We start from the raw sequence: 14,003 nt of genomic DNA on the forward strand, positions 1-14,003 counted from the left end.
AGTTCTCTTGTAAACCAAGTTAGCCTTAAATTCAGAGAGATCTGCCTGTTTTTGACTCTTGAGTGCTGGGATTAAAGGCATGTGCCATCTAGCCCAGCATTTTATAAGTATTAAGCAGATTGAACTAGAACTTTAATTCCTCATCTTACTGAGGTATATGTTTCTGGTAATCATGCTTTCTTATTTTTGGTGTAGTATTCTAAAGAAAATAGATCATATCAAATGATATTTGAGAATAGTCACTGTGAAGTAGTGTTTATAAAATTTGCATACAAAGACCATGCTTTTTCATTTTACTACTAAACATTATTTAAAGGTCTTCACCTTTAATATTAAAAGATGATTTTAAATGTAAGAGTACTTTAACCTTTGGTTTAGCAAAGGTTAAATATATCCCTTACTTACAGTTTCTAGGCTACCAGGCAGTTTTCTCTGTGGGTACTACTTTTTTTAAATATCTGATCACAGTTTTAAGTTTTTAGAAGTGTATTTATTGAATCGTCTACTTGTATAGGTTAAAATCACCCAACTCCATGTGAATCAAGTTAAAAAGAATGTTAACAGGACTCTCAAACAGTAACTTCTATTTAAACATTTTCTGTTATTACTTGAGATGTATTTTTCTACTTGTTTAGTGGATGATGCTGGCAAAATAGAACATGATGGTTCATCTGGACTGACTATGGACAACGAATCGGAAATTGATCCTTGTAAAGTGGATGGTGCGTGCCCTGAAGTCATCAAGGTGTACATTTTTAAAGCTGATCCTGGAGAAGATGACTTAGGTAAGTGGTGCTGAGCAGTGCTTTAGTCTAATTGTTTTTGGGTTATTTAGATTGAGAAGATGTGAAGTCTTTTCTGAAGATAAAATAATTTTAACATAGTATCAGAAGAATATGTTTAAAAAAAGGAAGAGGTGGAAATGAAATTTTAAAACAAATTCCTGGAGCTGCTGTTTTCCTTGATAGGTGGAACTGTAGACATTGTGGAAAGTGAGCCTGAGAATGATCATGGAGTTGAACTACTTGATCCAAACAATAGTATTCGTGTTCCCAGGGAAAAGATGGTTTATATGACTGTTAATGACTCTCAGCAAGAAGATGAAGATTTAAGTAAGTAGGTGGTCTTTCTGTGGGAGAAAATGTGTTTTTAAGTGTTTTCTCTGTCTCTCTTAAATGGTCAGTATTTAAAGGAAAGTACCACTGTTTTAGAAATTATTATGCTGCCTTATTCAATGGGAATTATTACTGGCTCATTATGTATGTTTAGAATGTTTGTTACTTTAAATTATGGTGAAAACCAAGAAATGAATGAGTTATTCAGCAGGTGTTTGTTGATTGTTTATTATGCAAAAGCTGTATTCTAGTATATAATGTTTAGACTTTCCATTTGTATATTAGCTAAATTCAAATAAATGTATCTTTCCTATGATTTCTCTAAACCTGGTCAGAAGAGCTCATGTCATTTTCATTTTCTGCTTAGATGTTGCTGAAATTGCTGATGAAGTTTATATGGAAGTGATTGTTGGAGAGGAGGATGCCGCAGCTGCAGCCGCAGCCGCAGTGCATGAACAGCAAATAGATGACAACGAAATGAAGACCTTCATGCCGATTGCTTGGGCAGCTGCTTATGGTAAGTCACAGACTAGCTCTATGGACATGAATCTGTGATTGAAAAATAGTTTTTGTGGTTTTAGGTTCAGATTTCTGAAATGCTACTACTGTATAAGGATTATTTGATTTAAACAAGAGTTGAGGAAGAGTACAACTCAACTTTTTGTCCTGACTTCTAATAGGCTTTTCCTTGTGTGCACATTATATAGAAGGAAATATACTGTATGAAGTGTACAGGCTTTCAGGCTAGAACTTTTCATCTTAATTTTATCAGGCCCATGACTTTAAAATCTTGGGAGATAGCACGGGAACCCATGGGGAAAATACTGATGTGTGTTTTAGTTATGGAAGCTAGGCATTTCAAGTGTTCTTAATATAATGAATATGCTCATAAAACTCCATTACCTAGAGTGGGGTACATCTGTCATTCATGAGTATCATGGCTTTTCACTGTTGTAATTAATGAAGAATTCTTAATTCTTTATAATTTATAATACTGTATGATTTTTTTTTGTTTTTTTAATGCACATTGTTAGGTAATAATTCTGATGGAATTGAAAACCGGAATGGCACTGCAAGTGCCCTCTTGCACATAGATGAGTCTGCTGGCCTTGGCAGACTGGCTAAACAAAAACCAAAGAAAAGGAGAAGACCTGATTCCAGGCAGTACCAAACAGGTGAGGGCATGCGAGTTCCACAGTGCAATGTGCTCCACAAGCTCTCAGGAAATGCTAGTGTGCATCTACAGGGATACTGTGATGGCATTTTAGTGGCCAGACTATGTGTAGCTTTTGTATGTTGAATTTTAAAGTATAATTTTCAGAATTCAGTGATATTCATGAATGATTTTCTTAATTAAAAAGGAATGGGAAATGGCTCAAATAAGGATGAACAAAGTTCAAAACTTGAATTATTTGAAAATGGAAGGGAATCCTTCATCTATTTTGGCGAGTGTTAATTTTTCAAAAATATAGTTAACGATTATTTCAGCATAAATGGGCACAATTGACAGAGTAACAGGATAAGTAGTTGAGTTTGTATAGTGTAGCTTATTATATACCAATTTGCATATTTAGAATTGTATTGGTATATTTAAGCTTTATTACAAGATAACAGATTAATGTTTTTTAATGAAGCAGGAGTTCTAACTAAAACTTTATTTTAAAAAAGTTTTTAAAGTGATATGGGTTACTTATTTTTCAATAGAAATTCCATATTTATTAATTGATTTTGTTAAACAGAGGAGGTTAGTTTAGTGTAGACCAAGTTTTTAGACCCAAGTTGTTGTATCTCTTAGATTGAAAATGACAAAAGAAATGTTCTGTAGCGTGGAACCCAAATTAGGTTTGACTGTAGTGTTCAGAGCACACATTCAGACTTTTGAAGAAACCAAACCCAGCATGTTTTGATCACCTTACGCTTGTTTCCTTTCTTAGCAATAATTATTGGCCCAGATGGACATCCCCTGACTGTATACCCTTGCATGATTTGTGGGAAGAAGTTTAAATCGAGAGGTTTCTTAAAAAGGCACATGAAAAACCATCCTGAACACCTTGCCAAGAAGAAGTACCGCTGTACTGACTGTGATTACACTACCAACAAGAAGATAAGTTTACACAATCACCTGGAGAGCCACAAGCTAACCAGCAAGGCAGAGAAGGCTATAGAATGTGATGAGTGTGGAAAGCATTTCTCTCATGCTGGGGCTTTGTTTACTCATAAAATGGTGCATAAGGAAAAAGGAGCCAACAAAATGCACAAGTGTAAATTCTGTGAATATGAAACAGCTGAACAAGGCTTATTGAATCGCCACCTTTTGGCAGTCCACAGCAAGAATTTTCCTCATATTTGTGTAGAGTGTGGCAAAGGTTTCCGTCATCCATCAGAGCTCAAAAAGCACATGCGAATCCATACTGGTGAGAAGCCCTATGAATGCCAGTACTGCGAATACAGGTCCGCAGACTCTTCTAACTTGAAAACACACGTCAAAACTAAGCATAGTAAAGAGATGCCATTCAAGTGTGACATTTGTCTTCTGACTTTCTCAGATACCAAAGAGGTGCAACAACATGCTCTTATCCATCAAGAGAGCAAAACACACCAGTGTTTGCATTGTGACCACAAGAGTTCGAACTCAAGTGATTTGAAGCGACACATAATTTCAGTTCACACAAAGGACTATCCTCATAAGTGTGACATGTGCGATAAAGGCTTTCATAGGCCTTCAGAACTCAAGAAACATGTGGCTGCCCACAAGGGCAAAAAAATGCACCAGTGTAGACATTGTGACTTTAAGATTGCAGATCCGTTTGTACTAAGTCGCCATATTCTCTCGGTTCACACAAAGGACCTTCCATTTAGGTGTAAGAGATGTAGAAAGGGATTTCGGCAACAGAGTGAGCTTAAAAAGCATATGAAGACACACAGTGGCCGGAAAGTTTATCAGTGTGAGTACTGTGAATATAGCACTACAGATGCCTCAGGCTTTAAGCGGCACGTTATCTCCATTCATACAAAAGACTATCCTCACCGCTGTGAGTATTGCAAGAAAGGATTCCGAAGACCCTCGGAAAAGAACCAGCACATAATGAGACACCATAAAGAAGTTGGCCTGCCCTAGCAGTACTCTTCAAAGATGTTTGTAGAGAAACTGGCCTTGAAACAGAAAATTCATTTAAAAGCCAATCAGTCTTGTTCACATACATTACTGTATATTGATTTATGCTGTGTACAAATAGGATTATTGCTTCTAGTTGACTTTTTGTTTTTACATTTTGTTCATTAGTGTGTTCAGAATTCTATTCAGTTTGTTTAATACATGGGGAAAAGCAGCAACAAGTTAGTTGCTTTTATTAAAGTAATCCCTGATTCTATACTGAAGTTTTCTATCTTAGAAGTTTTATATTTATTTTAAAATATTTACCTTGCTTACCTTGATGGTACTCTTGTAAGACCATTTAACTCATGGTAACTCTGCATTGTTAACTGAAAGTATTCATGTTGACTTATTTTTTTCTCACAAATTTCTCACAATTAAATTGAGAGACATCTAATGGAATGGGAGATTTTTACAGTGAGGTCTTATGATCATAACATGGAAGTCATTTACTTGTTTTGCTTAGTATTTGTAGACTGTATGACAATGAAAGTTTTCATAGAAACTTTGTGTCCCTGGCATCGCTGAGTAAAAGAACAGTGGCTGGGTTTGTGTTTATTTTTCTTATTTTTTTTCTTTTTAGTGGACAAGATACACTTTTTTTTTTATTTAGACTATTTACATCTTTTGTCAGTGTAGCAAACTTTTAGAAAACCCTGTTGAAATTTTTGCTTGATCTTGTTGTATTTTGATTATTATATCTGTGCTGCTTTGTCTTGGAATGGTTGTGTGCTAAAAGTGAAATTTAACTAAGGACTGCATTTTGGAATCTCCTAGGGGTAACTTGTGGCTCGTAGGATCTTTTGCAACTTTATATATGTAAATGTACCCTGAATTATATGTATCTATCTATATATACACATATATATGTAACATGTATCTGTGTGTATTGCTTATTTTACATACTTATACACACAACCCCCAGTAGTAGTTGTTTAAAATCTATAATGAAAAGTATTAAATTTACAGTAACGTGAAAGATCCAGGGATGCAAGAGAGAGCATTTTGTAAGTCTTGCTCTTCAGAGAGACTACTCAGGTGAAGAATTAGAAGGAAAAAAAGGACACTAGTATTTTTAAAGAGTTAAAGGTATTTTCTTTTAAATATCTTTGGTAATTGAAAAATAATTGAAAAAATAGAAGTTAAGATGTTTATAGATACAATGTTTTCATACAGTTACAACTCCATGCCTTTATATTTTTCTGAAAAGCTAATGAGTATCCAGACATGAATCCCTCAGTTCTCTCTGAGAAGCTGGAGAGAAAAACCTTGTCTGACCAAGCGAGAGGGACAGGAAGGGAGTGATGGCTCCATGGACCAGAGAAAGGGTGCTAATAAGGACTTGGACTTGGCAAATTCAGCTTGCTCTGTTAGTTCTTAGTTAACTTAAAAAACTTAACACTCGCTTGTCTTGGATTATGTGATAGAGGTGTGGCCCAAGTGTGTGAACAGTCTGATGCCTCACTTGGATCCTCACTAAGTCTTTCACAGTTTTGTTTTTGAGAGCTGGCAATTTGTGACATACAGGTCTGATAAAATTTGTAAAAAGAAGTTGGATGTTAAGATTTTTGTTAACATGTCTTTTGGAATACAGTTTCTAGGGTCCCTGGAATTGGCTGTTGGCACACAGGTCTGGCACATCATGGGAGATTTAGAAATTTCTTCCCACTCGATAGCTGCCTTGCCGCCTCATTATGGTGCTCCATCCCTTTCGTGCCGTTAGGTTTTTACCTTTCATCTTTCTCTTTGTCATCAAGATTTGTATTCAAAGTTCTATTTTTGGGGTTAGGTGTCTTGAATATTTGGTGTTTGGCAAACCTCTGAAGTGCTAGATTGATTTAGTCTAGTTCTAAATCAAGCTCTTAAGGCTGGTATGAACTCCATCCTCGATGCCAGTCAATGCCAAGGCGTGGGTTCCCTAGCCTTCCATCCCATAGGGAATTCTTTTGCCTTTGTAGCCTCCACAACGTGCTTTAAAAAAATACATCACAACTAGGATTTGATTTATTCCCGTTATTCTTGAAAGCTGTCTTTTTTTTTTTTTTGTGAAAACTTAAAAATCTACTTATTTCCCCAGAAGTAATGTAAAACACCTAACATTGAAATTTCTGAAATTTAAAAATCATCTACAATCAGTACAGAAAATATAAATGATTGGATCACTTAACATTTTTTAAGTAAAACTGAAAGATAAGGAACACAACACTTGACACACTTTATATTTCTCTTTACATAATCTAGAACCATACACAGTTCTTTTCTTTTTAAAGCACAAATTTGAAGCCTTTAAAAGGTATTTAAGGGTTTGGTCAAGTGAATATAAAATGTGTTTGTCTGTATAAAGAGAAAATGAAGTAGTCACTGTTATGTACTGACATTAGTTACAACCTAGTTTTAATTCTTAAAACAATTTTGATTAGTAAAGCTAAAAAAGGATGTTTCAGTTAAATGTTTTAAAGAGGTACAGATTTTTACAAGGACATAATATAAGTTATTGTTCTGTAGAAATATCCTATTAAATATTGTATGTCCCTCCCTCTGTATACTTTGTAAAAAAAAGTAAAATACATAAAAAAGAAAATCATATAGGGGATGTGTGACATTATTGTAATTGTGTACTTGAGAATAACGTGCAAAAATAAAAATCAGAATATTTTCCTGTTAACGAATGTTCAGTCTATTTGATACCAGTACTAAGTTAATGCTTTTTCTTAAGAAAGAAAATGTACAGTTTTTGTAAACCTAATAAACATCAAAAGCAGTGGATTATTTTCATCCCCCTATTTCTTAATTCCTTTTATGCAGCAGTGGAATGCAAAATGCTTGATTGCTTTGAATTTTATGACTTCGATGCAAATACTGGTATTTCAGTCCTGTGAATTTGCAAGTAACATTTCAGAGAAGTTAAGAGGTGATTGGTGAGTCCTTTAATGAGCATGTCCTTGAAATTCATTTCTTTCTTTTATCTTTGTAAATGATTTGTTTTATTAGCCTCTCTGATTCCTGTTATTAACTACCCATATATAAAGTGGGTTTTGAAAGCACTTACAATTTATTATCGATTCATGACTCATTTAGTCTAAAGCCTTCCCTTTGAGTTACCCATTTATGCCCAGGTTGGAGGCCTCTAGTAGACCCCAACAAACTGGAGGATGGTTGCTGTAGTAGTGAAAACTGCAAGTTGGGTGAAAGTCAGGAGTCATGAGAGAGATTTGCAGCACTTTTCATTTTTAACAATGAATTTCTATAATTAGAAGCCAGTGTTGGCCTAAGAGATGAGATGACAAGTAACCAAAACTTGAGGTAAATGTCCAAGTGAATGGACATTGCAATCAGAGTTACAAGTCTGGCAAAACCAGGATTTGCTGGAAAACCTGATCTCACCAATTCTGTCAAAATATGCTGCCCTGTTGTTGCCAGGGATCTCGGTATTAATTTCCTGCAAAATCTTACAAAAGCAAAATTAACCAGATCATAAAGCGGATCCATTTCAGAGCCATGCCTGGCAGCAAAGTAGTCTGCTCGGACTTGGTTAAAGACACAGATTCTCTGTCCTCCAATTCCAGTCCCGAGTGAACTGGGACAAGGCATGGGCCCTAGTGGCCTGTGGTTTAGCAAGCTCTCCTGGTGATTGTATTGCATGTTCAAGTTTAGTGAAAGTGATCTTAGAGCACTTGAGGAACCTAAAAAGTACTTAGTGTGACATTTTGTGTAGTAGTCAGGGAGCTCACAGAAGAGCAATTAGAGATGGCACAGTGAGAATGAGAATCCAGAGACTTTGCTTTATTTTTTCTGTAAAAGTTTGAGTCTGTCAGTCACTAAGTATATCCTTCAGTGCATATCCTAATAGCTCACACCTCCTACTCTTACATAGCCCCCAAGGTTGCATTCCTCAAAGGTAGGAAGACTTGAAAAGTAAAGAGAAGGACTGAACATTGTATTAGTGTGTGTGTTTAATTGGCTCAGAGTTACTAAAATAATTCATATTAAAAAGGATATTTTGCTGCATTTTACAGCTTATTAGGAGGTCAAAATTAATTTTTCCCTATGGATTTTGTTTTATCTTTTGTTTCATGTTTATATTGTTTGCCTTTTTCATAAAGTAATTCTTGGATTTGTTATATATTGTTCCTGTTATTTTTGACATCTTTGCTATTGTAAATAAATTCCTATTTTGTTTTAAGTTACCCTAGTGGATTGTTGGCTGTAGACAAGGCATACGTGGACACTTGTACACATATCACATACATGTGTGTAGAAATGAGACTTGGATTACACAATAAATCCCTATCTTGTTAACAAGCCCAACATGCTGTGACCCCCTACACTTCAACCCTTTTCAACACAAAGAGAACCACTGTTGCTTTAAGAACAGCACCTGTAACTGCTTACCCCAGGGATGCTCCTGGCTCTGTCTCCTCCATGCTGAGATTACAGACACGTGTCATCCTGTGACTTGCATTGGTGCTGGAGACTGAGCTTCTGTCTCATGAATGCACAACAAGCATTTTACTGGTAGCTATCTCCCCCGCCCTACTTGGGTTTTTAAATTGTTTTCTGACCTCTGATGGAAATATTTGACCAAATTGGGGGTACAAATCAAGACTTGTTTTCTTTTGCCTGGTTTTCCCTATCCAGTTACCTCTCAATTTTACTTGTCTTGCTGATATTGAAGAACGCAAAGGATTTGCCACTAGTGACCTTCTGATACTGGCTACTGTGATACCTTGGTAGTACTAAGACCCATTGTATGAGTTCAGATGACATAGCTATGTGGATTGCCACAGAAATATCTGAACACTGGCTAAGATGACACAGCAGTGAGCTAGACTTGTGTGAATCATTTTGCTTTCTAGGAGGAGGCAGTTTCTGATCGCTTAATGTTTGTGTTTTACTTAAAGCAGAACCCATTTGTTTTACCTGATGTTCTTGGAGATAGCAGTGGTACATGTTGAGGTTTTGGAAGTTCTGTGACATCTGTCCTTCCTTCTTGAGTTCTAATCATGTTGGGAATATGCACAAGAAACTACATGTTGGCTCTGTGGTTAAGCACACTTGGTGCGCTTCCAGATGACCCAAGTTCAGCATCCAGCACCCTGTAATCCTGGCTCCAAGGGATCTGATGCCTGTTTCTGGCCTCCATAGGCCCCTGTACATATATGGCGTCTACTCACACATAGGCGCACAAACATAAGTACATACTCATACATGCATGGCATCTACTCATAGATGCATACACACATACATGAAAAATAATGAAATTAACCAAAATGAAGTGTCAGTATAATGCAGATTTGAGAGAGTCGGAGGCTGGAATGTGGTTACTACCAAATTCTCCCCAGTGGAAGTCTGGACTGCAGGCAGTCAGTCACTTGGAAGCATGGAGCCCACCCTCTGTTCTGAGTTGTAAAGACTGGCTGTTTGTCTCCTATTGTTGAAACCCAACTGGGATGTGAAAATATGGAGAAAGGGATCCCTTGTGCTATCCTAATATTTCAGGTCTAGGTTGTCCTCTGGCACTAGCACGTGAATAACTGCAAGGTTTTCCCTTTGGCAATGTGTGCTTGTGCCCACTCTTGGTTTTTATTGCTTTCGAAGCTGGGGTTGTGACTTCTTAAAAGGTTCAGTTCCTATTTCTTCTCCCAGGCAGCCGGATTTTGAGAGTTGTTTAGAAATTTTGCTTTGTTTCTGTTTTTAGAAGAGGGACTTAACTATTACATAATATGTAACTTAGGCTGACTTCAATTTAAGTGCAATTTTTTGGTGGCCGTGTATATACACCATTGGGTATGTTTTGGCCAGAGGACAACTTTCAGGAGTTGGTTCTTTTCCACCTTGTGGGTCGCAGGGATGAAGCTCAGAGTTGTTAGGCCTTTATCCACTGTGCCATGTCACTGGTTCAAGGTTGGCTTCAAATTTAAGACACATTGCCTCTGCTTCCAGAGTGCTGGGATTACAGGCATGCAATACAGTTTTTTGGCAGAAAACTAATCACAAAGGACAAATTTGGGGCTGAGGATTTATCCTAGTGGTAGAGCACTGGACCAGCAAGATAAGGTCCTGCACACACACATTACTCTTCCCCCCCCTTTTTTTTTTCTTGAACTGGGGATTGAATTTAAGGTCTCAGGCGTGGTCCAACTCCCACCTCCAGTTTGTCTAACTGAATGAGGCTGAGTATGGTGACTGAACTACTTATTCTTTTGCCTGCATCTCCCAAGTGCTGGAAACACAGGCACATACCGCAATGTCTGTCTTGAACCAAGGTTTTTTCCATAGTCACTGAGTGTTCCATCACTGCTACACCTTTGTCTTGCTGCATAACCCAGACTAGCCTTCAAACCACTGTAGTTCATGCTAGCTTCAAACTTAATCCTAAACTGGGTGTTGGCTCATAACCTTTAGTCCCAGCGCTTGAAGGCAGAGCCAGAGGCAGGCAGATCTCTGTGAGTCCAAGGCTTCAAGAACAGCTAGGGCTAGACAGAAAAACCCTGTGTCAAAAAAACCAAACAACAACAAACCCCTTTCTTGCCTTAGCATCTCTAATGCTGGGCTTATACATCTATATACTGTCTGTTTACCATTGTCATTCTTATACTATCACCATTTCTGGCTAATAGAGGTTTTGTGGGGTTTTTGTTTTGTTTCATTTTTGTCAAGCATTTAAGTGCCTTTCTGAATCTAGTGATTGCTTTTAGACACTTATAAAATGTACTTTTTGGAAAAAATAAGGAGAATACAGAATGAAACAACAATAAAAAAACAAAACCATCTTTGTCTCCTCAGCTCCATTACCAGGAACATGATTGTCCTTAAAAAGTATTGTACCAGACAGATGGCTCAACAGGTAAATGCACTTGCCCTGTAAGCCTTGTAGCCTGAGTTTGATACCTGAACCCACATTTTAAAAAGCTGCACTCAGTGAAATGCACCTCAAACAAAGCCCAACTCTTAGAGCAAAATGAGAGTGGAGACAGGAGAAACCCCTACACCATGAAGCCTGTGGGCCAGCTATCCTGGAGTGTTTTCATATAACAGCAGCAACATGAGAGGCCCTGTCTTAGGTAGAAGGAGAGAACTACCAGAAAGCTTGCCCTCTGATTTCCAAATGGATGCCATGGCTCCATATCCTCCTCCTCCTCTCTCTGTCTCTCTTTCACACACACACACAGCTCAACAGCTTTACTTGAAGGAGATACAGGCAGGAGGATCAAGAGTCCAAGGCCATTCTTGTCTACATGGGGAGTTTAAGGCCAGCCTAAGTTGCATGGGACCTCACAAAAAGTGTTTCAATTTTGTTAGAACAAATAGTAAACAATACAGAACAAGTATTAAAAACGGCTTAATGATGGGGCGCAATGGCACGTCCGTAGTCTCAGCACTCTGGGAGGCAGAGGCAGGTGGATCTCTGAAGTTCAAGGCCAGCCCGGTCTACAAAGTGAGTCCACGACAACCAAGGCTACACAGAGAAACCCTGTTTGAAAAAAAAATGAATAAAAATAAAAACAGCTTAATGATCTTAGCCCCATGACACCTGCAAACTGTTTTCCTTGAGGGAATTCGAGTGAACAGAATGTAGACTTTGCCTTCATGTACACACAAACTATACAAAGCTAGATAACCAAAAGAAAGCTTGCAGCATTTTAAGATATTTTTAAAAATGGTTTGATCGTTTCATATGTGCTTATATTGTATTTTAATTAAATCTGCCTCCATGCCCTCTCTGAATCCTCTACTCCCTTAGCACAATTCCTCCAGAAATTTCATGTTCCTGCTACTACTGCTACTTATTATTGAGGGTTTTATTTTTTGAGACAAGGTCTTCTTGCTACATAGCCTTGGCTGGACTAGAACTTGCTGTGGAGACCAATCTGGCCATGACCTCATAGAGACTGATCTGCCTTTGACTCCTGAGTGCTGAGTTTAAAAGTGTGTGCTACTGTGCTTGGCTCTTTTTTTAATATTATTATTTTTTACCAAACCCATGGAGTCCTGTAATGGAAGTTTTGGTTTCTTTGTAAAATCGTGTTATATAAATATGTTTTCGTTTTAATCCCAACTGTGGGATTTTAGTTGGGCTATCGTTTGTCCACAGCTGTTAATTGTGGGGCGTGGCTTTTGTCAGCTGGTAATGGCCTTCCACGTACAGCACGGAGAGGGGTGTCTAGGACTCTTGAGAGTATAAATATGAGAGCCCAGAAAGAGAAGGTGGCATGGTGTGTGGTCTTGGTGTATGGCAAATAGCAATTTGAAGAGGCCTTCTCTTCCTGCTAACCTCGCTGCTCTGTAGGGTTGGGAGGTTGGAAAGGAGGTTGAGGCCTAAATACCCCACATAGAGTTTTCAAAACGAGCACTGCAGAGTCCATTTAGTGCTGCTGTGTGCCTAAGTTGTAGGGCCGTCTACGACAGCACAGACAGCCTCTGAGGGACCTCAAGAAATCTTGCTCCCCCCCCCCAACAACGACAGATTGCCAGTAGCTCCTCAACTAGGGGTGGGACTTTGGGAACCCCTCTCCTGTCAACTCTGGGATTTTGTTCCACACAGGTTGCAGTCACATCTGAGTTTGTGTGTTTACCTGCTGCATGCAGATGCCTATATTAAAACAGTGATTTCAAGGCTTATTGATAGATTTCTTTTGAATTTTTAGACAAGTCTCACTTTGTAGACCTTGAACTAACACCGATGTGTACCACTGCACCCCGTTATTTCACGTTTTTTGACAAAAATGAGATTATGCATCTTTACATTATTGTGTAATACATTGTGTCTATTCTTCTGGGGCAGTAAGCCAAGCTTAGTTTTATTCCCCTTGACAGCTGAGTACCTTTTCATACATTGATGCTACCATAATTTCATCAACCAGCTCCCTTTTGATAGACGTTTATTTTCAGTTTTTCTTTTTTTCCCCCCGAAGAATGTTAAAGTGCATTGTGGAGATTGCTCAGCATGCAACAGGATTTGCTGTGAAAGCAGGAGTAACAGAGTTCTGATTCCTGGCACTCAGGTAAACTCTGGCCATGGCCACATGTACCTGTAATCCCAGCACCGGGGAGGCAAAAACAGGTTGATCCTGGGAGCTCACTGGCCAGACCCTGCCTGGTGATGGTGAATGATAAAGGTGCTTGATATCCTCCTCTGGCCTTCCTATACGTGTACATGGGTGTGAACATGCACACACACAAACAAGAACACTAAAAATCTACCCTTGTGTAAATGATTTGAGCATTTCCCCCAAGAAGGGACTGCCAGCTGAATGGCTAGTGTGCTCTTTTAAAATGTCACTAGATATTGCCAAATTATCTTCTTCTAGAATGTAGATATAAACACAAAGATATACATTGTTTTTATTGTTGCTGTTCGCATATCAGTGGAGGGTAGGTGCTGAAGAAGTGTGGTGGAGGAAGTTCGAAGGCTTCGTCCTTCCATGGTCTTATATGGGAGATTATAGCTGTTTTCAGACACAAGCAAGCAAACTTTGCTTTGATGTGACTCTTGACTGGAGTTTAATACTTTTTCCATATTTAGTTGTCCTTTGCATTGTCTCTCTGATAAACTGCCTCTTCAGATCCTGAGTCTCATTTTCTATTTGGAATCTTTAGTATCCTTTGTCTGGCCTATTAATTTTCTAATACTTTTGTTGTACATTCAGTTTTGTTTTTGTTTAAACTGGACATGGTACTGCTTCATTCCTTTAATCTCAACACTTGAGAAGCAGAGGCAAGTGAGAGCTCTG

At 38.1% G+C, this 14,003-nt stretch overlaps 1 protein-coding gene across 3 annotated transcripts in view; it reads left to right on the plus strand.

The window, feature by feature from the left end:
• Zfx (zinc finger protein X-linked) overlaps window positions 1-8,452 on the plus strand; it is a 44,863-nt gene extending 36,411 nt beyond the window's left edge. For all 3 annotated transcript variants that reach the window (XM_055608245.1, XM_055608244.1, XM_055608246.1), the window contains 5 exons: window positions 636-785; window positions 969-1,112; window positions 1,483-1,632; window positions 2,150-2,290; window positions 3,050-8,452. In XM_055608245.1, coding sequence (XP_055464220.1) covers window positions 636-785; window positions 969-1,112; window positions 1,483-1,632; window positions 2,150-2,290; window positions 3,050-4,233 — 1,769 coding nt within the window. In that variant the 3' untranslated portion in view covers window positions 4,234-8,452. The remainder of the gene's footprint in view (window positions 1-635; window positions 786-968; window positions 1,113-1,482; window positions 1,633-2,149; window positions 2,291-3,049) is intronic.
• The last annotated feature ends 5,551 nt before the right edge of the window (window positions 8,453-14,003 follow it).

The sequence above is a fragment of the Psammomys obesus genome, unplaced genomic scaffold, assembly GCF_907164565.1.
Source record: "Psammomys obesus unplaced genomic scaffold, mPsaObe1.curated_primary_1811, whole genome shotgun sequence".
Lineage (NCBI taxonomy): Eukaryota > Metazoa > Chordata > Mammalia > Rodentia > Muridae > Psammomys > Psammomys obesus.